The sequence below is a fragment of the Podarcis gaigeae genome, assembly GCF_964106915.1.
Source record: "Podarcis gaigeae genome assembly, chromosome: 10".
NCBI classification, from domain to species: Eukaryota; Metazoa; Chordata; class Lepidosauria; order Squamata; family Lacertidae; genus Podarcis; species Podarcis gaigeae.
The window spans coordinates 29,951,105-29,975,385 of NC_139686.1; the positions used below are offsets into that span (position 1 = coordinate 29,951,105).

The 24,281-nt window shown below is 46.5% G+C and overlaps 1 protein-coding gene across 5 annotated transcripts in view; it reads left to right on the forward strand.

Moving 5' to 3' along the window:
- The window catches only part of LOC310826397 (TGF-beta-activated kinase 1 and MAP3K7-binding protein 1), a 48,063-nt gene extending 24,746 nt beyond the window's left edge, over positions 1-23,317 (forward strand). For 2 of the 5 annotated variants that reach the window (XM_083701140.1, XM_083701139.1), the window contains exons 3-13: positions 362-507; positions 14,877-15,013; positions 15,309-15,462; positions 15,660-15,746; positions 16,723-16,861; positions 17,194-17,307; positions 19,274-19,385; positions 19,497-19,641; positions 20,929-21,151; positions 21,565-21,721; positions 22,678-23,317. In XM_083701140.1, the coding sequence (XP_083557266.1) occupies positions 362-507; positions 14,877-15,013; positions 15,309-15,462; positions 15,660-15,746; positions 16,723-16,861; positions 17,194-17,307; positions 19,274-19,385; positions 19,497-19,641; positions 20,929-21,151; positions 21,565-21,721; positions 22,678-22,885 (1,622 nt within the window). In that variant the 3' untranslated portion in view covers positions 22,886-23,317. Of the gene's footprint in view, positions 1-361; positions 508-1,145; positions 5,709-12,220; positions 12,355-14,876; positions 15,014-15,308; positions 15,463-15,659; positions 15,747-16,722; positions 16,862-17,193; positions 17,308-19,273; positions 19,386-19,496; positions 19,642-20,928; positions 21,152-21,564; positions 21,722-22,677 lie in introns of those variants that run through there. The other 3 variants (XM_083701141.1, XM_083701143.1, XM_083701142.1) reach the window with 3 other exon arrangements.
- The last annotated feature ends 964 nt before the right edge of the window (positions 23,318-24,281 follow it).

A 24,281-nucleotide genomic window follows, 5' to 3' on the forward strand; every position in this document is an offset into this window, starting at 1 on the left:
TTGGGGCCTAAATGTTATGAGGGAACCATGAGACTGAGAAGGTGATAATTTTGCCTTTTAACCTGCAGTTCCATATCAGATGCTCTTGCATAAGGATACTCAATTGGACTTGGTCCCAGTATGCAAAATAGATTTGTAGAGCAGCCTTCCTCAGCAAGATGCCCCCCCGATTCTTTGGACTACAACTCCCATCAGTTGACTACAGCTCCCATTGAGCTCATGGGAGTGGTCGTCCAAGCCTTCTGGAGGGCACCTGGTTGGCAAAGCCTGCTGTAGGGTATTTGTTGGCTGGGGGAATGCAACACCTTCAAACTCACTTAAACCTTGTCCTCCTTCTTCTTTTGATGGTGGTTTTTCACAGGTTTGTGGGCCTTCCTCTGGTTTGTCAGTTTTTGTTTCCTGGCCGACCAATGGCGTGTTTCAAAGAAAGAAAACAACCCATTCAACGAAGGAGCAGATGCCGCCCGAGCAGCCATCACGTTCTCTCTCTTTTCCGTCTTCACCTGGGTGAGTAATACAGGCCCAGAGCTGGCTAGCAAGCTATGGATGTCATTCGCAGACAATCCTGTTGTCTCCACCTCCAGTTCCCTCATTTCAGGCTCCAGCTCCACCAACTAGGAAGTCACCTTACGAGCCAAAATAATCATTGGCCGGAAAAACAAACAAACGTTGGACAGTTTCACCGGCCATACATTTAGTTGCCCACATCTCTTTGAAACCTAACAGTCCACAACCACATAGGAAACCCAAAGAAAAGATGTAGCCAGAAACTGCACACCAAGTGCCTCAAGTAACTATGGCAGGGAGGTCATCAGAACGTTAGATGAGCCTGCTGGATTTGCGTCACACAGACCTCCAGGCAGCAGCCCACCTGACAGGAAACTAGCGTAGTGACTGCTCCCTACCAGGTGAGCTGCCTCTGGATGAAGGGAGGGGTTCGGTTGCCCTTGACAATTATGCCAAGAGCGAAAGGAGGCCCTCCAGCGGCATCCCAGCCCTTCCCCTCTGCCAAAGAGACCTTAAACACCCTTCCCCTTTTGTTCCACGGGAGTCCTTATTTCAGTTCCAGGGCCTTGGTTATGTTCCTTCACCAGCTCTCTTCTCTCACGCCCACCCACCTCTTCCTTCCTGTTCTCTCCCTACAGGGCATCCTGACCTTTCTGGCCTTTCGGAGACTCGGAGAAATTACTTTTCAGGAAGAATACAACACACTGTTCCCTAGCTCCCCGCCAGTGCTCCCCTAATCCCAGTCCCCATTAAAAATGGGCATATCAGGGAGGAAATTTTGGAGTGAAAGTATTTCTGACTTTCGATCTCAGGGGCAGGAAGGAAGATAAGAGAGAAAGAGGAATAAAATATACCCAATTTGTGCAGTTGATGGGGTGAGGGGAGAGAGGGGGGGGGAGAGAGAGACCACCAGCACCCCTTGGAATTGTGGAGGGCTTCACCTATCCCCTACCTCTTAAATAGTTCAAAGTACACCTGCGTACTGTTCAGGGTTCTCTCTTTTGTGCCTTCTCTGCTGTGCCTTCTCCCCAAATAACTAATGCCATATAACAACCATGTGCCTTTCTCTCTGCCTCACTCCTGTCTTAATATGTTTAACCACGATGGGTCACTGCTGAAATCAAACTTCTGTTTCTCCTCATGTCCTCTTGGCTCTCTCTTCTCTGGGCACAATCTCCAAGCTGACTATGTCACATCCACACCAGGCATTTAAAGCACTCCTATACCACCTTAGCTGTTATGGCTTCCCCCAAAGGATCCTGGAAGTTGTAGTTTACCAAGGGCTCTGACCTCACAGACCTACAATTTCTAGCATCCTTAGCAGACTACAGTTCCCAGGATTCTCCATAGCTGTTAAAGTGGAGCAAGCGTGCTTTAAACCTGTGGTGCAGATGTGACCTGTGTCAGAGGGCAGCTGAAGAGTCACAATCCCTGCACCTCCCACACTCTTTGTTTTGCCAAACAGCATTCCACAAACGAAGGTTTAATGATGGAGCCGGGCCTCTGCACAGCTGCCTTGAATGGCCGTGCGATTGTGTGTGTGTGTGTGTAAAATGTCAGTCTTCCTCCAATCCCTAATCCATAGTCACCCAGGGCAAGTCCTTGGAAAAGTCAGATATCTTTCCCCCCAAGCCACTGCTGCCGTTCCCATGCTGATGCTGCCAAACTGGCTACCCAGCCCTGCACTGATTCTGCCACCCCCTTTAATGAGCAGGAAATTGGCCTGGGCTGAGGCCCTCAACAAACCTAGGCTTAGTAGAGGCCTTGTGTGCACTAAACAAACACATCCAATCCCATAAAGAGGCGCCGCCTTCTGTGTGGTGAATTGGAGCACCCACATTAGTCTGCTTCTGCCAGACTTTTTCATGACGACAGCGAGATACATACAACAGGTTGTGGAAGCAAGCCTTCTGCCAAATCATCTCCCACTGAAATGAGTTCCTCTCCCCAGTTGCTCTCTCTCTCTGGCTTCTTTCCTGAACTTGTACTCTCTCTAGAGTGTGCCAAATCTTCTTCTTGCTGTAGGATGTATTTGCGTTTTAACTTGTTAATTACAGTATGTCTCATGCGCTAAGTTAATGTCTTGTGCACTAACCACTACTAATCCGGCTTCTGTTTGTTTCTCCTCGGTATGCTTCCCTTTCTCCCCCCCCCCCGCCCCCACCAAATGCTCTTTCCCTTCCGGAAACCTCTCTCCCGCACTGCCGCATCCTCCCTTAAAGGTGGGCCAGTCGTTCCTGGCATTCCAGCGATACCAGCTTGGCGCCGACTCAGCCCTCTTCTCCCAGGACTACACGGACCCGAGCCAGGAGGCTGGCATGCCTTACGCTCCCTACACAAACGAGGATGACACTATAGATAGCATGGGGACGTACCAACAGGCCCCTTCGGCAGATGCATTTGATGCTGAGGCACAGGGGTACCAAGCCCAGGACTACTGAGAGCCGGTGGAGTCCTCCCCCCTCCCTCCCCCTCTGCCCGCTCCCCTCTGCCACCAACAAGCCAAGGTGCAAAACAAGACACAGGTGCATCAGAGTCAGAGGGGGCTCTTGGCCGCTCTTCAGCCTTCTAGGGTCTCTGTTTTTATTTCTTATTTTTTAAAAACAAACAAACAGGGTGGGTGGGGAGAAGCAACAGCCCTGACACTTCTTCCCCACTTCTGAATTCGCCACCCAAACCAAATTGTCGATTGCAAAGTGTTTTGCGGTCCATTCTGCAGCGCAGTGTCGCCCTCTCTTTGTAGGAGAAGCTGCCGAGGGCAGGAATTCACCCTTTTCTGTAGGGGGGCATGGGGTGGGGGAAGCATGGCTGCAGGGCGGGGGCGGGGGGATGACTGGCTGAGATAGTATCCGAGGCTGACATGTCTGTGTGTGAGTAGTGAGAAGAGAGAACAGGACTTAGATGGGTAGGCAGACCTGGGAGAGTGAGTGAGCATGCAAGGGTGAGTGATGTGTAAGCTTTGTGTGGTATCAGTGATATCAAATAGGACTGTGATTTGCCCTTTACCTGAAATTACAAAGATTCACATCCATTCCTTGCCAGAGTTGACAGTATTGAGCTACGAAAGGATACTCGCTTCACTAAATTTCACAAACATTTTGACCCCGATAAGAGTGCTTGTTTTTTTCTAACTGGCTATGTAAGGCTTTTATAACAAGCACGTATTGTGCTTGGGTGGTCGCTCAGCTTGCATTTTTGGAGAAGCCATTGGGAGCCCCCAACTGCAGTCTGAGCCTGTGGCAGAGGTATCATGCGACTGCATCGCTCAGAGCAAAGTGCAGGTCAAAGTTAATCCCAGTTGAAAAAGTTCCTAGTGGCTGTGAGCGTTTGTTTTGGGTATGAGGCAGCTCTTTCTTCCCGGGAGAGGAATATAATTCCCTACCCATTCCATGTCAAGCTAACACATGGTCTGATGAACTGAGATAATTTGCTTTTTGGTTTTTTTTTTAATGGAGGAAAAGTGTTGAGAACCCGCAAGGAGGTCTGCAAGGAAATTTTTCCAGCACAACCAAAATCCACAGGAACATGTAGTTTTAAAGGAACATGTAGTTTTAAATGTTACTTCAGCTGTGTCTCATTTATGACTCAACACAGGTTTGGACTAGAGTAAAGTGGGATCCCAAATCCAGGGCAGAGGCGATTACATGGGAGATATTGCCATAGGCTTACATAGTGCGGAGCAAAGTTCAATAGGGAAACTAGCTACCTACAATGGTTTGGAAGATCTTGGCAAAAAGGCTTAGATTATTTGTAATCTGGACACATCAGAGCACTGGCAGAAATGGTTCAATGTGCCAAAATTCCCGGAAAATATTAACATATCTTCACCATGTTGTAAATCAAGCTTCCGTTGAGCAAAATTACTATAGCTTTGTTGTAGCTCATTAGAAAGCTCCCTGCTTCCAAAGCTGATTTTTGCTCTCGGTTTATATGAAATTTGTCCTTCTGTACAAAGTATCGGGGAGAATAAGCCACACCTACAGCTTGATCCAATACACGTTTACTTGGAAATAAGCCTCAGTCAATTCAGGGAGGCTTACTTGTGAAAAAAGGTGTCTATTGGATTACATCCTAAAGGTGTTTTTGCACCTACACGTAATAATGAACTTCTAAAAAGAGGTGTATCAGAACCTCCCTGCAGGCCACATGTAAAGCATCAGTTAACACAGGACCATGTTAAGATGTCATGGTCAGCTGCATTGGACTAGATGATCCTCAGGGTCCCTTCCAACTCTATGATTCTATAATTTACTTGGTGTGCAGTGTAGTAAAGCAGAAGTTATTTACTGTAGGGTCTTCCCCAACCTGGAGCCTTCCAGATGTTACAAGCTACACCTCCCAACATCTCCAGCCGACATAGCCAAAGATCAGCAATGATGAATATTCCAAAACATGCAGAGGACTCTAGTCTGGGGAAGGCTACTTTACTACATGTTAACTTGTCACGTAGAAGTACCCTCTGTGACATCAATCCTTGAGATGAACAACATCATGGAAGAGAAAGAACTAATGGGACTGGCTCGCATGGACACTGGGCTATTCAAGCTTACAACCATGGCAGCCTTTGCCAAGTGGGATAAAGAGACCGTCTCTTCCACTGGACAAATTCCCTAGCTTTCCTGGAATTAAGAGGGAAGCCAATTTAGCTCCAGGGCTGAGCAGACCATCTGTCACCCCTGCTATCTTTGTGCTCAAGAAGAATGAAACCAGAGTTTCCATTTGGTGAACACATTGCCACGCTGGGAGAAAAGACAGTTGGTTGTGTTAGTAAACTAGAGCCTGACTATTCTAGATTGGGTGGGATAAGTGAAAGTACCTGCACTGTGTTATGATCATCTTCCGTTAACCCTGCATGAGCTAAGCATTCAATAAATGGTTGAGAGAGCTACAAAGAGAACACACCCCTTGCTTCTAAAAGCATCTGTGGAAGCACATTGACATCGCAGCACTATCTTTTTTCAAATTAATCGATTTGAAATAGTTACAAGCTCTCCTGTTCGCTTCTTGTAGTTGTTATTCCTGACCAGATGAATAATCATTCAATCTGTAGATAGCTATGCATTAAAACATTTGGTAGAAAAACCTCCCATAGCTCTTTATATGTATCTGATCATTTCAGCATTACCAAAAAAGAAAATGAAAAAAGCTGTGTTGGCCATTTGTGTTTTCACACAAATAGGGAAATATAATGTGAAAAGTGACCCAAAGTGAGTAGGGTGGTGGCATTTGTTTGCCCTAGACACTCCGCTGCCTTCTGAATCTTAATCTCTTGGTTCCTGATAGCTGGCACTCGGTTCATGTGGCTCTGTAGCTCAGGCATGTTACCTTCAGAGTTTCATGCTTTCAACATCCCAGGAGATAATTTCCTTGCTGGTCAGCTGGAAGACTTCATGAGCTAAGGACTATATAGTTAGGATGAGATCTATGGATTTCTACACCAGAACATCACAAACCATGGGCCCTGTAAATGTTTCAGTCTGCTCTGGGTGATTGCTTGCCAGTGGAGTATCGTAATGCAACAAGAAGTAGGCAATCTTGTTAAAAGAATGTTTTATATGTGCTCAGAGCCACAGTGGCTGCATAAAATCATCTGTGGAACATAATTAGCAAACACCAACTAGTTCCTCACTTATTAATCATCCATTTGTAGAAATGTTTGCCTGCTTCCAGTTGCATCATCATGCCCCAGTGACAAGCATTTTCCCAGAGCCAGTCTAAAGACAACGTTTTTTAGGACGTCTTGCAGTTGACTGGTAAGAAATATATCCTAGAAGAAGGCACACAACAGGCCTGAAGAACATTTTGATTGTAGCATTACAATATAGAGATCAGGAACAGAATGTCAAGAATGCAGGGAGCGCATAGCTCTGAGCCCAGAATGAAGAATCAGTGCTCACCTGAATATGCCACACTAGTTCCAATACTACATATTCCTTCTCCTATGTAAAGAGAAGCCTGCTTTGGGTCTTCATATTGCTGAAAGCATCAGATGCAGTCACCTGTATTTTATGAAGCTCCCACAACGCATGTATAGTTGGCCTTGCCAACGTGACAGGAATAGGTTGGTTTGACCAATTTGTAGCCAAGTCTCTAAGCTGATGCCCTCCAGGTGTTTTTGACACAGTGCTGGCTGCAGCTGATGGGAGTTGTAATCCAAAATACCTGGAGGATACCAAGTTGGAAAAGGCTGCCCTACATTTTTTTAAAATGTAAGCAAAGAACAGTGTTTGGAGCAGATGTCATTTGGCCACTGTTTCACTTTGCCAGGACCCAGCTAGGAAAAAGATAACTGAATAAGACACAGCTGTGGCATCAAGAGAGAAGCCTTCCTTTAAATAGCATGTTGTTATTTAAATTGAGAAGACATGGGACCTCTCTCAAGGGATGCAAGGGGAAGGAGCCAATGTAGTGACAATGGGTCTTCCTCTGGTGTGTGGTTTGCATGTTGGTGTGAGTGTGGGTGTGTGGAATTGCCTCTAGATCCCCTGTTGGTACCTCCTTTCTAGAGATCCACTAAATACTGTGTGTGGCTAGAAGCCGGCAGGGAGTGAGACAAGGGGTATAATAGCCTGTTACTCATAAAGCACAAAGAGGAACAAAGTCTCTCGCTTTATGGTCCCAAGAGAAAGCAATATTGTACAGGGCTTGAGGGAGGGGAAAATGTTCTCCATCCCAGAGTTCCTCTTCTATTGGGATGGCCTAATATTTAGGCTTGTGGGTGGGTGGGTATTTTACTGAGTGGGTTTCTTTATAACTGTGGTCAAGGAGAGGTCTTTTCTTCACTCTCCCCCTGGAGGGAAAGAGAGAAACATGGGATTGGAGAGTAGGGAGGGGGGAGGAACCCAGTGTTGCAGCAAAGTTTATGGGAGTCCATTGCATGCTTTTCACGTGGGGGTGGAAGGGGAGATGGTCCATTTTTCAACATCTGTTCTGTTAGCAGATTTATAAATGGGTTTTGCCTTGGGGAATAGGCCAAGACTGTGTTAAACTACATACGTAAAAACCGAATCCTAACTTGTGCAATGGGGATTGTTTTTACATCTCCTTCCCTGCCACATATGGATAGATTCCTAAGACCAAACAGAAATGCTTTTCCCGGTTATGCACAACACACTCACAAAACTACGAGAATACCCTGCACATAACTCTGGTGGAACATGTCAAGTTCAGGGGGTCCCAGTCCAAGAAGAAAGCATGTACTGTAAGGCCATGGATTGCAGTTAGTGCTGGGACACCTGTAGAATTGTTGTTACCATGTGTGATAAAACTTTCACCTGGAAAGAAAACTCGGTTCTACTCCTGTCCTGGCCAGTGGCCCATTTTGGCCTTTTCTCCTTGCTCTTTGATGATTCCCAGTTAGTATTTTCTGTTTTAACTGATTGGTGCAAGATCAATCGTTTTGGGTGCGTTCAGTTTTAATTGCACAAAGAGTGTCCATATAGCCAGGAAATGTGTGTGACGATACTGGTTATCATGCTGTGCAAGCCCGTCTGGGCATCCTTCAGTGGGCCAGGCATTCCATGCATCTGAGGAGATAATTCTGGATACCCAGAAATTGCACCCCAGTGATTGGTGTTTGATTATGCTGCTGGAATATCTTTGTATCCTGTGAAGCTACAGTCTAGCACTGTGTTGCACATAAATATTTGCCATGTATGATTACTATTTCATAGTTTATAGAGCAACTGAATTATACCAGTCTTTCCCTCAGTCAACACGTCAAGTGTGAAGGACCAATGAGCATCACTTGCACATAGCGGACATGCAGGGAGCTGGGATCAAGTGTTGCTTCCTGATACATCCGTGTGTGTGTGTGTGTGTGTGTTACCAACACATACCTGCCTTTCACACTTTGTGATTCCCATGGGAAACTCTTGACATAATCTGCTGATTCAAATGTGAAGCAGTTCTAAATTGATGTTATTAAAAACCCATTCTCATTGCGCTTGGATACTGCATGATGCTTCTGTAGTGTGACTGCAACCTACAGCTTTGAGTTACTCAGACTCGTGGTATGTAAGCCATGCACACAGAGAGAAATATTGTTAAGCACATGAGACATCTCCCTGTCCAAACAGTACTGTCAACCAGGGTCGTCCAACTTCTGACCCACCAATCCAAATGTCGCCCACCACCAGCCCGGTAGTGCGCCTTTCAGGTGTTTTGGGTCCCAAGCGGGCATCAAAACCAAGAGTGTTTATTGAACCTACTGGCTTGAGATCTGTGTTTACTGGTTGATGAGTTGGAAGTTCTGTGTGTCTACTGTAGTCTTTTATGTGCCCCACACACCCATCTCTAGATAGAGGCCCTTCTGATACACCAATATCCAAGAGTGCAAACCAGTTCGGTGTCATTCCAGTTCCTTAGCCAATGCAGCAAAAATAAGGTCTCCTTTTAGCTCCAGATAGGCACATGAACTTACTTCATTCACTTCTCGCACATCTTGGGAATAATGGAAGAGAGACTCACTATTTGATGCTGCCAGTTCCCCATAGCTTTACATAGACGTGGGCAGAACCTCGTATGCCTAGACAGGCAGTCTGGTCTTAGGAATCTAAACTGGAACATATTTGAAAATACGAAATCATAGACCTCAGTTCATTTTGCCTCATGCGACGCACACAAAGACTTGTTCTGACATTCTCGTTGCTCCTGGGGCGTTGATAACATCGTGGGGTCTCTACAGTCCTCATCTACAGCATTACTGCCTCTGTATAGTATATATATTATATATGTATAATATAAAACTATGCATATGTATATGCATACATATGTGACAATGAAAGGGTGGCCTGCTCCATACAGGATCTACAAAACGTCCGATGAACTACAAGCCCTACCCCAACTGGCCCATTTTCTCCTCCAGTATGTCTCCCTCAACTAACATAAACCCTGCCACCCTGGCACCTGTGTTTACGACGTCCTGTATATTTGTGGTTAAAAAAAGTGAAGGTGGTAACTACTGGTGTGTCTTATCAATAAAGTTATTACATTCAAAAACAATTGTAATGGTGGTGTTATGATTTCTTCACCCTGGGTTTAAACATTACATTGATCATTTATATCTGCATTTGAAAACCTTGTACAGTGTGTTTTCCACACATCTGCACCATATAATTAAAGCACTGATTCAGCACTTGTAACGGTTGTGTTTCCACTGCCCACCCCCCACATACTTGGAAACTATAGTTTGTTAAGGGGGGTGAGAGCTTCTTAATTCTCGCCACTGGATTTCCCATTGAAAGAGCTTGTCCAGTGAAGACCTTGCTCTCAGAGAGCCATTCTTAACATAAGTAGACAGTATTGGGTTAGTCAATATGGTTTCCTCCAGATGACATTGGACTCCAACCCCCATCATCCCTAACCATTGGTCATGCAGAATGGGGCTGATGGGAGTTGAAGTCCAATAACATCTAGACAGGACCATGTGGGCTCCCTTGACTGATGATCTGACTCAGTGGAAGACAAGTGCATACGAAGCTGAGCAGTATCAAATACGTATGTACCCACGTTAACAGCTGCTTGGTAAGGTCTGGAACAGAAGGAAGTACTGAAAAGTGACCCTTTGAGTACGTGCAAAGTGGATTTCTCTTAACTCTGGAGCATATCCACACTATACATTTAAAGCATATTTAAAGCACATTATTTCCTCCCAAGAATCCTGGACACTCTAGTTTGTTAAGGGTGCTGGAAATGGTAGCTCTGAGGGGAACTTCAGTTCCCAGAATTCTTTGGAGGACGTCACAAGCTTTAAATGTGTGTTGAATATGCTTTAAATATAGAGTGTCGATCTGCCCAACAACTCATACTCGGCTGGTATAAACAGATTTGAGTGCCACCTACCCCTTTCTAAAAATTAGCCATGAGTTAAGCCTATGTAATGAGTAGTGTTCCCATATAGCCTGTGGTTGCTGCTGATTAATGCCGCTAGCAGTGACATTAAGATGTCCTGTACATACCTATTTTGGGAATTAGCTACATTGAACTCGGTGGGAGTTTGAATAAGCATGCAAAAGATCAGGCCACACTTCTTCCCGTTTGTTTCTGGCTGTTGGCTGGCAGTTTCCAGGCATAATTCATGGTGTTCAGGCCCCAAATATCTGAGAGACAGCCTCTTTCCCTGCATTGCCTTCAGGTGTTAAAATCAGTGGAAGGGGCCCACTTGGTAGATCCACTACCCCCAGAAAGTGGTGGTCCAGGAAAGGGCATCATTCTCTGTGGCAACCCCTGTTTGCTCCCCACAGAGGTGCTTCTGGTGCCTTCACTGCACAACTTTCAGGGAATGCTGAAGTAACATATCTTTACCCTGGCCTTTGATGTGTGTTTTCTGAATCCACCTTATTCCTGTGACTAATTTGTTCTGTTTTTAATATTGAAGGGCAGGCAATAAGTTTATTTATTTAGGTATTTATTTTATATAATCTCCCTCTCTACAGTTGCTTAGCAGTAAGCCCTATTTAAATCAGTAGGGCTTTGTTATGAGTACACCAGCCTAGGGTCATGCTGCATAGGACACAGGTAACCATGGTAGCTTCAGAGTAGCGTAGGCTTCGCCAGCTCAAAACTTTTTGATCTCCCAGTAGGTGACACTTATATAACCCAAGTGAAGTAGCTGAGTGCTATAAACTTTATATGAACCATGGGTTTGCACAAGAACAAATTCTCAATTCCAGGCTTCATTGTACTGGATGCTTCTGAATTCATTATGTATGGCTGGAACTGCCTCTTAGATCACTTGCCTGTGCCACCACTGTCTGCTCCTTAAACCTACCTTTTTCCATGAAGACCAGGACACACACACACACACACACACACACACAGAGCTCCCATGCCCTATGGATCCTGTTGTCAAGTCTAATTATCCATCATTGAAATAAGCTTATATTCTTCCTCGGCTTCCATCTTCCTCCTGTATCAAATGTTAAGATTGTAAGCTCCTCAGGGCAGGGACACTCTGAAGTAGTGCCACACATATTGATGGTGCATAGGCGGAGCTACAGCGCAGCCAGTCACTTCACCACTGATGACGTCCACCACAAATATGGGACAGATTTGTACAGCCACAACAGCTCAGTGCATGCAAAGGATTCAAGATTATGCCTATGCTACGTTCAGGATCACAACCAGTCACTGCACACTGAGCCAGTGGTCTGATTCGTTATAAGGCAACTTTCTTTGTTTTCGGGTGTGTGTGTGTAATTAAGATGCCAAAGGAAACTGACACATTACTGCCCACTGCACCCTTCTATCACCATCGAGAGCCTCTCTGCCCCATAGCCCACCCCCTTCCAAGAACGGCTTGGAGAAGTGGTTGTTGCTATTCAACGGCGGTCCTTCTGCCACCTCCAGGATCACAGATGCCTCCCTTTGGAATAGTAGCTACTGGGGACGCGCAGCAGGATGCAGATATGGAGCTCACGTCCTGGCTTCCCAAGAGGCGCCTGTTTGGCCACGGTGGGAAATAGGATGCTCTGCTAGGGGGCCTTTTGGTCCGATCCAGCAGGGCTCCTCTTATGTTCGCCCCGGAATACGCGTACAACCCACCCGCCGCGTCCCCTGGAATGCCTGCAAATTCATTTTTTGACCTGACACAGAACAACTTCCAGGAGGGGGAAAAAGATGGGAGAGCCAGTCGCCTGCGATGCCTCCCTCTGTCCTCCTGGGGGCGCTGTGACCGAGTTTTTTGTGTTTTGTTTTTTGGCGCGACGCTACGCTTCCTGTCCGCCCGACGGACGCTCTCGCCGCTTCCTCTCGCCTGCTCCTCCTCTCCCTTGCCAGGGGAAGGGCGGAGGTTGATGTTGCTTCTGCGTAAAGATGGCGGCGGCGAGGAGGAGTCTCCTGCAGAGCGTGAGCAGCCGAGCCTGTTCTAGGGGGCTCTAGGGGCGGGAGCTCTCCGGGGCCAAGGGGAGGGTTCGGGGCCCCTGGGCTCCCCTCTCGAGGAGGCGGCTCCTGTCTTGGGAGCACAAGGCGAGGGTGGTAGCCTGGGAGCGAGAGAGGGAGGGTGCGAGAGGTGGGTTCGTGTATCTGTGCAAAGCAGGCATGGGGAGCCTGTGGCCCTCCAGGTGTTTTGGGACTCCAGCTCCCATCTGACCCAGCCAAAATGCCCCATGGAGAGGTATGTGGGAGCTGTAGTCCACCTACCTGTGGAGGGCCAGGTGCAAAGAAAGAGGCGTGTTGCTCTCCTGCGAGAGCCAAAAGAAAACAGGGCGCCTTGTGCCTTTAACAACGACATCAAGGGAAGGTATTTGGGACAAGTGCAGCTCACAACGGGAGCATTGAAAAAAAGCTGCACTTGTTGGAAATTCTCTGCAACACGGTGATATAAGTTCTGCTCTCCTCTGCTTCTGCTTAACCAGCTCCAGGGATGGGAGACCTAGGACCCTCCAGAAGTCGTCGGACTCCCATCACCCCCTCCATCCCCAGTGCCAGCATGGGCCATGATGGGAGCTGTGGTCCCCACATAATGGGCGAGGCAGGGGGACAGGTTCTCCGTCCCTCTCCAGTTCCCGCTACCATCATCATTAGCACCACTAGCTGCAGAGAGTGTAGGATGGGTGTAAGGATGCCAGTGCCAAACTCCTAAAGTGCTTGTTGAGTTGCATAGAAAAAGTAATTTCTTCAGAGGCTCCTGCTTCTCCGGTTGCCATACCGTGATGGGGAAAAGCTGTCCCTGGGAAAATTTTCTCAGCCTGGGGTTTGAGACTGGCAACTCAAGATGTGTGTCGGGGAGGGGGGGAACGACACTGATATAAGTCAGAAGTTAATGGTCCCCAGATAGGAAGTTTGTGGTTGTATTATTTGTCAATATGTTTCTGGGAAGAGCAGAAAAGAGGTGGTTTCCACAATTCCTGATGTTTTGATCAGTAGAAGGTAGTCTCCTTGAGGGGAATAAGCTCCTCCTTTCCTCATTTTTTTGTGGTAGGGAAAGGAGGGCATAATAGAAGAATTGAAATCAAAGTGTGATGCCCACAAGATGTGCTTATTTAGTACTCCTGGTCCTCACCATTCCCATATGCTTTGCTCAAGTCCCCTTGCCTGTGACCTCTCATCTGTCTGCACTCCAGAAAAGGATCACAGTAGGGTTCCTGAGGACTGCATGGGGGTACTCCACCATATCTGTGCACTGGTGCCTATCCAACTTTGTACCAGCATTTCAGAGCCCCTCTTGCAAATTTGTGGATTAATGCTAAAATATTGATCCTAAAGCAAATGTATGTGCAACTTGTGTCTCTTGAATGTACAGAGAGAATTCTGCAGGTGTTTCCAACTCAACCCAACCCAGTGTGGCCCACCAAACTGAATGCGTTCATCAGCTATGTATGGCAGTCTGTCAGAACCTAGATCAGGGATCCCAAATTTATGTTCACTGCCATCCCTACAGGGTTTAGTTGGACTTTGGAGAGCCAATCAACTCCCTCTTCCCAATAGATGTAAGGAGGAAAGCAGGGAAAACATCCATTAGCTTGCTAGATAGAAGAGGGACATGTACAAGCACTTTGTGAATCTCATGGCTAGATCTTTTGGATTTAGTGGGCCTTGGAAAACAGTGTTTCTCAAATCCCTCATGAGCCACAGTACAAGGTGTGGTACAAGTACAGAGGGATGGTACAGGTTCCCTACTGCGGGGCTGGGGGACCTTTGGCCCTCCAGATGTTGCTGAACTACAGCTCCCATAAGCCTTGACTATTGGCTGTGCTGGTCAGGGTTGAAGGGAGATGTCGTTCAGCAATATCTGGAGGGCCAAAGGTTCCCCACCCCTGCTGTACTGGGAAAGGAATGTTACCCTTTCCCCTTGCAGAGAGAGCTGGTTTACATCCCCCGCTGCTCTGTAAACAAGAGTTGTGGTGTCCTGAAAGACAGCTGTTTAGAAGGCACAAGGAAAGTGTTCAGAAATATGTACCAAAATAATCTGAATTATGCATAGAGAAGCATTTATGTGGCAGGAAGGCTTTACTTCTCTAGTTACAGTCATTAAAATGCATCAAACGTATCTGGCTTTGCTCTGCAGAACCAGCTATGTATCTGAAATATGTTTCACATGTCTTTTGGAACCTAATGCTAGATGAATTTTGTATGTGCTTAATTTGTGGGGAGAGGTATGAGTGAAGGAGGACAAGGAAGCTGGGTTACCAAAGAAGTAGCAGGAGGAGAAGTGTGGGCAGGTAAAATGAAGTATATAACTGAATAAAAAAGAAAGGCAACAAAGGGATCAGCTGCAAGTGGGAAAGGGGACTCAATAAGAGATTGTCAGCTATCCTAAAGTAGCACCCTAATTGGGAGGCTAACTCTTCAGCTGATATATAGTCATTATCGTTGTGGCTTTTGCTGGAAGAAGTTCATTGGGGCTTCTTTCTTACTCTGTTATTCAGGAGCAGCAACCAAGTTGGACAGATGACCTGCCTCTCTGCCAGCTCTCCGGTGTGGGTTCAGCTCCTAACCGGTCCTATACCACAGATGGAAAGGGGACAGAAATTCACCCCTTAGAGGATAACTGGCTGAAATTCAGGTAAGCAGCCTGTAGATTTGGGTGGAGCAGGGCAACAGAAATAATGGCATTCATTCAACAAGCCCACTTTAACCCAGCAATATTTTTTGTAGGGGAGGCCAAACTCCCATCAGCCCCAGTTAGTATGACCAATTTGTCAAGGATGATGAGAACTGTATTTCTGCAACACCTGCAGGGCATCACATTAGAAACTCCTAATTTATTGAATGACCTGTGGGCCAGGTTTTTACTCCCAGACCACAGGCTGAATGCCATGCCTTTAATTGTCCCTTTCCATCCTCACCTTTTTTGGCAGGAGTGAAAATGACTGCTACCTCTATGGGGTCTTCAATGGTTATGATGGCAACCGGATCACCAATTTTGTGGGGGAAAGACTCTCCGCAGAGCTCCTGTTGGGCCAGCTGAATGCAGACCATGATGATGCTGATGTGCGCAGAATACTGCTGCAGGTAATGGAGTTTTTTCTTTGGAAAAAATCAGCCATAAATTGCTACTTGTTAAAAGCTCCTCAGTGGTTTGTAAAACATACAAAGTTTTGATGTTTTATGCAGGGAGAAATAAGTTTGGGAGATTCTGTGTAGTTAGCAGTTCAAAGCTTCTGTTCTAATACATAACTTTATGTTGCCTACCTTCTGGGCCTCCTCAGGCTTTTGATGTGGTGGAAAGGAGTTTCCTGGAGTCCATTGATGATGCACTAGCAGAGAAGGCCAGCCTCCAGTCCCAGCTGCCAGAGGTAACTTCTCTTCTGAGCCTTAAGGAAACATCATTTAATTCAGGAAGCGGTAACAGTGCATTTTCTTCTTGGAAGGACCTTGGAGCCTGCTGAATGAATTTGAAAGTGTGTGTTGGGAGGCAGGTGGCAGCAGAACAGGCTTAGTCCCATTTGCAGCATTTCATGTTTCAAACTCTCACCTTCATTGGTGCTTTTTGAAGAATTGGTGGTGGTCTTGGAAAAACTTAATGGCAGAGAGGTTAAAATTGGGACCTGCCAGAGTTGATGTGGCTCCTGCAGTCTGGGGTGAGAAACAGTCAGTGCAGTGCACCTCATCTGTTCATTTTGCACTATAGGCATTAAACTGCATCCATGTACTGCTCGCTGAATAATACAGAAGGGATACCAATCCTTTGGTTTCCTGGTTTAAAAATCACTAAAGTGAATTTCAGTCCCCACTTCACCTATAAAGCATACCTGTATGGCGAGAAAAAAATCCTTTCACAACCCTGAGGAAAGTATTTTAAGGAGTGGCTGATCTATGTTGAATAAAACATGTTCTGTATTATTTAAGAGCAGCAGGTCTAGGCAAACTCCGGCTCTCCAGATGTTCGGGACTACAATTCCCATCATCCCTAGCTAACAGGACCAGTGGTCAGGGATTATGGGAATTGTAGTCCCAAACATCTGGAGGGCCGCAGTTTGCCTATGCCTGTTTAAGAGCAATCTGCCTAGAGCCAGTCATGATGCTGTACAGCTGTTTTAATGTGAAAATGACAGACTCCTGCAGTCCCTTAAAGGCTACTGCATTTGTTATGACACCAGCTTTCGTGGACTAGTGCCCAGTTCACCAGATGCCTGAAGCTGGCAGGTATCTATACACCTGGGTGGAGGTGTGCAAGAAGTGGGATCAAATGTTTTTGGTATGTCTAGAGAAGGCTTCAGAAATGCTGCACTGATAAATTTTTACACAGGCTTCCACAACCCTGTATTCTAGGGGGTGCCCCATCACCAGCTGCCTTCCCAGTACCAGAAAATCCTGGAACGGCTGAAGGCTGTAGAAAAGGAGATCTCTGGAGGGGCCATGGCTATTGTGGCAGTCATCCTCAACAACAAGCTCTACATCGCCAATGTAGGTGTGTTCCTCTTCAATGTCGTTTTTGATTTGGGCACTTCCTGGTCACAGCACTGAAGGATGAAGGGTTAGAGCAGTTGCAGCTGGGTTACTTTAGCCTCTTTGTACAAGAGTAATGCTTCACTGACATCCTTACAGAGCCACTAAACCTAGTTGCCTGGGTAAATACAACAGGGAAAGCGGGAGAGATGAGACGTTGGCATTGACAAGCATCACTTCCAGGTTTTGCTGGAGAGGGGTAGTACTGGGTTGCACTTAATAAGCGTATGTATTTCCTCAGGTGCCTCACTTGTCCCCCTTTCCACCTTTGCAATATGCACTCCTTCTCCACAGGAACAAACAGGGCACTCTTGTGCAAATCTACAGTAGACGGGTTGCAAGTGACACAACTCAACATGGACCACACCACAGAGAATGACGATGAGCTCTTCCGCTTTTCACAGCTGGGTGAGTGTTGCATTCCTGGAGCAGCAGAGAAGTAAGTCTGGGAGAGGATGGGCCTTGGTGAGCCAACAGAGCAGGGGTGGCTTTAGCTGTGGCCCTCCAGATGTTATTGGGCCAGTGCTTGCATCATTCCCAGCCAGTGTGGTCAAGGGTCAAGGAAGATGGGTGGTGCCATGGGTTCCTCAACCCTGTAATAGAGAAAAGGCTGCCAGAGAGGAGACTTTTGTGGTGATTTCCTCACCTCTGTAGCACATCACTATCATTGGTGGCTTTTGTGTTTACCAAACACAGGAGTGTTTAAATGACCAAGGTACAGTGTTAATGTCTCCTCTTCCCCATAACAGGGAATACATGCTGGATATCAGAAATGATCAATAACTGAGGGATGATGTAGCTTTTACTTTTTCCTCATACTGAATCTGGGTGGGGAATTGAGTCGGAGAACAAATAACAAAAATAAAAACTGACAAATAGTATACAAAAATTTCAAAATTACATAAATAGATGTAATCAGCAACTAAACAATTCTGTTGTAAGGTAAACAAGCAAAACTACAGCAACAAACATTAATACTTCCAATTTAACTAACTTTATAGGTAAAAACAAACAATAAATCTGTATAAATTAAACAGGCAATGATTTTACCAACAGTTCCACCCCATTTTTTACTTGCAGCAGCCACTGACTCCATCTCTGCCTCTGACACAAAGAGGGCCCCAAACTGTGGCTTTTGAGTAACTTAACCTCTTTAGTGCAGGCTCTCCAAACCACCCTGGCTTTCATACTGAGCTGAGTGGTATGTATTGTTGCCCACAGGCATTGATTGCAAAAAAAACACACCCTCCCATGCCTTATCCACTGTAGCAGCAGTCATGGGTTGTTGCGCATTAACTGCCCCCTAGAGGGCGAGCTGCTAATAATTGGTGCATGCTTCAAAATAGGACAGTGGCTTACTCGCTGCCCTAATCAAGTTTTTTACTCTTCAAAATACTTGACCACCTGCACCAGTTTTTTCACCAAACAGTTATGAGACCAGCTCTGTTGGAATCCTTGTCCAAACTGAAATCCTGCTGAGGCCCATAATGCAGTAGTGGGCTCGCCAAGGAGAGCCCTCCAAACTTTATTCTCTTCATCATTGCAGCCAACTTGCAAACCTGCATCACACTCTAGTGGAGCTGTGAATGCTACCGCTTGCTTGTTTGCTTATTGGCTTTCTGCACTAGCAGCTGGTGATACTGGTGGTGATTTGCAAAACTCACTGTAATGGGGGGCTGTAAAGAGTGTCTTGCCCATGTTCCCTCCCAAACCTAGAGCCAGCACTGCAGCAGACTCTTCTGGCACCTTAAAAACTAATGAGTTTTTAATAGCATAAGTTTTCATGAACTAGATTCCACTTTGTCAGATGCAGGACATGTAATCTCTGTTGACATGGGTGTAGGAAAATAAAATTATTCTTTTTACATGAAATCTACCTGTTGACTGAGGGTAACTCATCCTGCACTCTATTCCCAAAGAAAGCTTATGCCAAGATGGCAGTTGATACTGAATCATTCTCATAGCGAGTTCAGTTATGAGTCCAGTGCCTATTAAAGAAATTGAGATTCTTTCTCCCAAGGAAGTGCTGTGACACAGTAGAGTTGAGTGCAGTGGGGATTCATCTGGCTGGCTGACTAATTCTGTTTTTGCCAAGTGTAAAAGATCTCAGGCTGCATCAAAGCACCCTGACCACTTCTGAATGCATGTGCAGACTTCCTTTCTTGTGTGAATATATTACAGATGAAAAGCTCCTCGCTGTCCTCCATTCCTTAGTTGAGTTTATTCTGTCTTCCCTTATTCATCAGCTTTTTGTTTCAGTCAAATGCCTGTTCAGCTGGGGGTGAAGTGGGCTTCCTCTTCTTGCCTTGGAATGTAACTATAGGACACATTTTGGATCTGCCCTGAAGTCAGTGAGCTGATTCTTTATCTGCAGGTTTGGATGCAGCAAAAATAAAACAAGTAGGAACCATATGCGGGCAGGAGAGTACCCGGCGCATCGGGGATTATAAAGTCAAATATGGCTATAGTGATATTGAACTGCTGAGGTGAGGCAAGACCCAATACTTGGTCTTACTTTCCTTTCCTGCTTTGCTTTTGAAGACATAGCTGTCTCTGCCGCTCTGTCCAGTACTAACGTAGTTCTTCTCCCTTTGCAGTGCTGCGAAATCTAAGCCAATCATAGCAGAGCCGGAAATCCATGGAGGGCACCCACTCGATGGAGTCACGGGCTTTCTGGTTCTGATGTCAGAAGGGCTCTACAAAGCTCTGGAAGCAGCTCATGGGCCTGGGCAAGCCAATCAGGTAAGAGTGCCAGGGCAGCTTTAAATTGGCCTTGGAATCCTGTGCAGGTCTTCAGGTTGACTCTGTCTAAACAGCGTACTGAGATGCACCCATTATTAGATTTGAAATTTGCCCCAGAGTGTTTGAGCTATCTGGGCTCATAGTCCCCTCTGGGTAGCCCTAGGCTACAGAGATGAGCAAGGCTAATAGTTATAAGTACATAAAATCCGTTGTGCAGGAGAAGGCCGGAGAGGTGAAGAGGATTCCTAGGGACAACTTTTTTTCAGGGAAGTGAAATCATGTTCCTGCAGAAAATGTTCCCTCTACTTTCCATCCCCGCTGCCCCAGTCAATGGCTCTGCCACTAGGTTCTGGTCTGCCTGCTGCATCTATTGAACATTGATTCAATAGCTGAACTATAGGATTCCCTCCTATAGGAGTCAGTGACAGACACCAACTTGGAAGGCTTCAAAGAGGTTTAGGCAAATTTATGGAGGAAGATAAGGCTGTCAATAACTACTAGCCACAGAGGCTATGTTCTGCCCCCACAGTTGGAGGCTGGATGCCTCTGGATGCCAGTTGCTGGAAATCACAGGTGGGGAGAACGTTTTGGACTTCCCGTAGGCATCTGATTGGCCCTCTTGAGAATCTTGGGCTTTTGGCCTGATCCAACACCTGATCTTCCGTTTTATCCTTACATTTAAGTCCACCATAAAAAACTGCAGGCTTCTCCTTTCCTCCACTTCCAGTTGCAGGACAGGGAACGGAGGAGACAAGAGAAGGTAGTATTTATTTAATGCTGCTTTAACCTCCCCCCAAATAAGCAAATGTAAAAGTTGCAACCCACAAGGGTGGATGTGAAAGTCTCCTGTAGGAATGCGATGAATGCCTTCACCATTTAAACACAATGCATCTTTCAAGTAGTCGAACAAAGGCACCCTAGAGGGTGACATGTTGCAGCCGTTCCCCTAAGGCTGATTACTTGGGTGCCCTTCAGATGTTCTCCCAGCTGTTTAGGAGATGCTTATCCATCAGAAGCTTCCAAGCAGCTTCTGTGAGAATGTTTGAAGGCCCATGCGCATGGGCAGGGCCACGTTGCATGGTTCTTTCCCATGGAATCAGTCAGCACAGACTTGCTCCACCTGGTAGGATGCCACTTCCATGGCTGACATCTGCCCCAGTCAACCAGGCGGTTGGGTCCTTTAAACATTAGCCCAGCTGCGCAGGGCCTGCTTCTGTACATGGCTGGGAGAATATCTGAAGCAGCAGCTCCAGTTTCCCCACCCCTGAGAACTCACTCTCTTTCTAGGAGATTGCAGCCATGATTGCCACAGAGTTTGCCAAACAAAGCTCACTGGATTCCGTGGCTCAAGCAGTTGTGGATCGAGTGAAGCGCATTCACTGTGACACATACGCCAGTGGTGGGGAACGGTCCAAGTTCTGTGCTCGGCATGAGGACATGTCGCTGCTGGTGAGGAATTTTGGGTACCCGCTGGGTGAGATGAGCCAGCCCACACTGACTCCGACGCAAGGTATGGGGGAGCTCAGTGTGCTTGTATGGGAGAGGGCGCAAGGCAGATCAAAACTGTTCTGCCCAACTGTGTGTGTGACAGATAGATAGGCAGACAGGTGTGCCTGCATTTATGGTGAGCTTGTGGGTGCTGTATTTGTAGTCTCTCTCACTGTGCGTGTGTGTGTGTGTATGTGTGTGTGTGTGTGTGTATGGATGCTTGGGTACATTGGCCGTGCTCTTTATTTGCATGTGGCCCTTGGGGATGACTGAGCATTAATGAGTCAGAAAAGATTCATCATCCTTGTCTTGGAGAGTGATCTTTGTCCATGGTGTCCCAGGAAATTCTTCCCACTTGTAGAGGGACAGAGGTATGGGGTTTTCTTAGAATCTTGGCCTTCCTAGTGCTTACAATGTTTTATTCTGCATGTTCAGGAGGTCGAGTTTATCCTGTGTCGGTGCCGTACTCCAGTGCCCAGAACACAAGCAAGACCAGCGTTACGCTATCCCTTGTCATGCCATCCCAGGGTCAGATGGTCAATGGCGCCCACAGTAGCTCCACGTTGGATGAAGCCACGCCCACCCTCACAAAGTAAGTGCCCCTTGCTCAGACCAGCTGTCCTTTTGCCCTCCTTTTTGCTGGAGGCAGCATTCCACTTCCCCTGTTAGCTGCTTCTTAGGCCTAGCAGTGGAGGCCTACTAGCCCTTTCACTTTTAAACCCGTATGATAGGGGCAGGCAATCTGTGGTCCAATGGCCCAATCTCAGAAACCCTCTTTAGATGATGAGCAAGAGTGTTCTGTCCCTCCCCCTTGAAAACATAACCAGGTCATTCATATCGGACAAAGCTCAGTTAAGAACAAGCTGCTGTCTTTTAGCTGCTCCCCAGAGAAAGAGTGGGTTGCCTGGTTGTTGCCCAGAAAAATATAGCGATGGTACCGCTCTTGGCTGATCTTAAGCGTTGCCTCCTTTGGCTGTTCAGGGATAGGGACAAAAATATGAGCATGCAAAAAAAAAAAAAAGGTGGGACCCACCCTGTATAGTTGTAGAATGAAAAATCAAATCTATTAGCAGTATTTGCTGAAAGTTCCTCTTCATCATTATAAAAAAGCAGAAGTGGCTTGGATAAGAAAGGAGAAACTTCTCTGTGTTACACAGAGGTGCAAGATGAGAGTCTTTTATTAATAGACTGTATATGCATTTACATTTTTAATGCCCTCTTCACACTTAAAGACGTTCCCAGTGGGTGCCTCAAGCCTGCATTTTGCAGGTTTGTGTACTGATACAGGTGCTCACATCAGGCAACAGGGATTGTCTGTGATGCTCTGTGACAGCCTTCGTCAACCTGGGCCCTCCCCATGATGTCAGACTGCAACTCCCATCAGCTCCAGCCAGCATGGCTAAAGATCAAGGATGATGGCAGTTGTAGTCCAACATCATCTGGAGGGCTGCAGATTCCACAGAGTTGAGGGGAGAGGCCTTAGGTTGCATTTGCTGTGTCATTTATGCTGACTGAAGGTTGCTTCTCTTTCTCTTTCCCTCCCTGCAGTCAAAGCCCAACAGTGACCCTCCAGTCTACCAACACTCACACCCAGAGTAGTAGCTCCAGCTCAGATGGGGGCCTCTTCCGTTCTCGCCCTTCCCACTCCCTCCAGCCGGATGAAGATGGGCGTGTGGAGCCCTACGTGGACTTTGCAGAATTCTACCGCCTCTGGAACATGGACCACAGTGAGCAGGGAGCACTCACTGTGCAATAATGCGCCAAGACCAATCCCTCCGAACCCCTGTCAGGTGGGGGGAAATGGAGCCTGGCAAGGCAGGAACAGTTCACCGCCCGACAGCCCACCTTCTGCCATTAAGGGATGAGGTCAATGCTGGGACTGGTCGCTCATAGCATTTGTTTCTCATCAACTTGTCAGGGCATGTTAACACGTCCCTTTTCTAAAGGTCCCTTCCACTGTGAAACCTTGTGGGCATTAGAGAGGGTTGTGACCAATCTCTCCTGCACTTCCAGTATTACAGACAGTTGCTCTGTTGCAGAGAAGATGACAACTCAGATGTCTGGCAGGAGAGGTACTTTGTGTGCATATAAGCTGCTGCTGGAGATTTAGGTGTGCCTCATGATACTGATGTGTTAAGTCGATGAAAGATACCTCTGTTCTGCAGAATAAATGGTAACTTATAGCAAACACTCTGGCCAGTTATGTGATGTTAGTTTAAGAAATGGTATTAACCTCAGCTACCTAAGTTTTTAGTTGCCTTTGGGGCCCAAGACCTAGATGGAACAGGGTGGGCAGACAGAAACACACATGCACACACACAAAAACACAGACAGCTCCTCTAATGCATCATCTACAGGTGATCCAAATGTCATTTGCAGTTGTTAGAAACAAACATGGTAGGTGGGGGTGTTGTCTTCTGTTTTGGTATCCAAGATGCCACAGCCACTGTTAAATGCTTCCTTTTGTATCCAAGATCACAGTCGGGTGAAACAGGCAACATTAGAAAGATTTGGAGCCAGATCTAACCTCTCTGCCTCCTATCTGGGTGTCCAGAAGATTCTCCTGACTTCCTTTGAAGAAGTGGCATGTTTTTCCCCATCATCATAAACAGGTCTTGGAAATGCTTTGTTGCTCTCAGACAGTCATCACGTAAGAATTCCTTCTGGGAAAGCAGCTTAGCAGACCCACCATGCATGCATGCTAACAGGAAAAACGGCAACAGAGGGCTACTGTTGTAGACTTCATGGCACCAAGTGCCCCGGGCTCCTCTGGACGAAAGAGCAGGATATAAATTTCATTATAAATAAAACAGTTTTAATTTTTTCTTAGAGTTTCTAAACTGCTGTTAATTTTCTTTGCTGGTTCTATTCTGGTTTGTTTTACAATGTGTTTGGTTTTTTAAAAAGAATCTTAGATTTTCATTATTCTTTGTGTTTTACGGTTCTTACCTTTACTGCAGAGGTGCCTAGCCTGCACCCCTTCAGATGCCATCAATTGACCCCAAGAGCCACAGCCAGCATGACCAAGGGGTAGGGATGATGGGAATTGTAGTCCAGCAACATCTGGAGAGATGCAGGTTTCCTGCACCTCCTTTACTGTAACTGCCCAGAGAACTTTTGTTACTGGATGATGTGGAAGTGTCGCAAAAAAA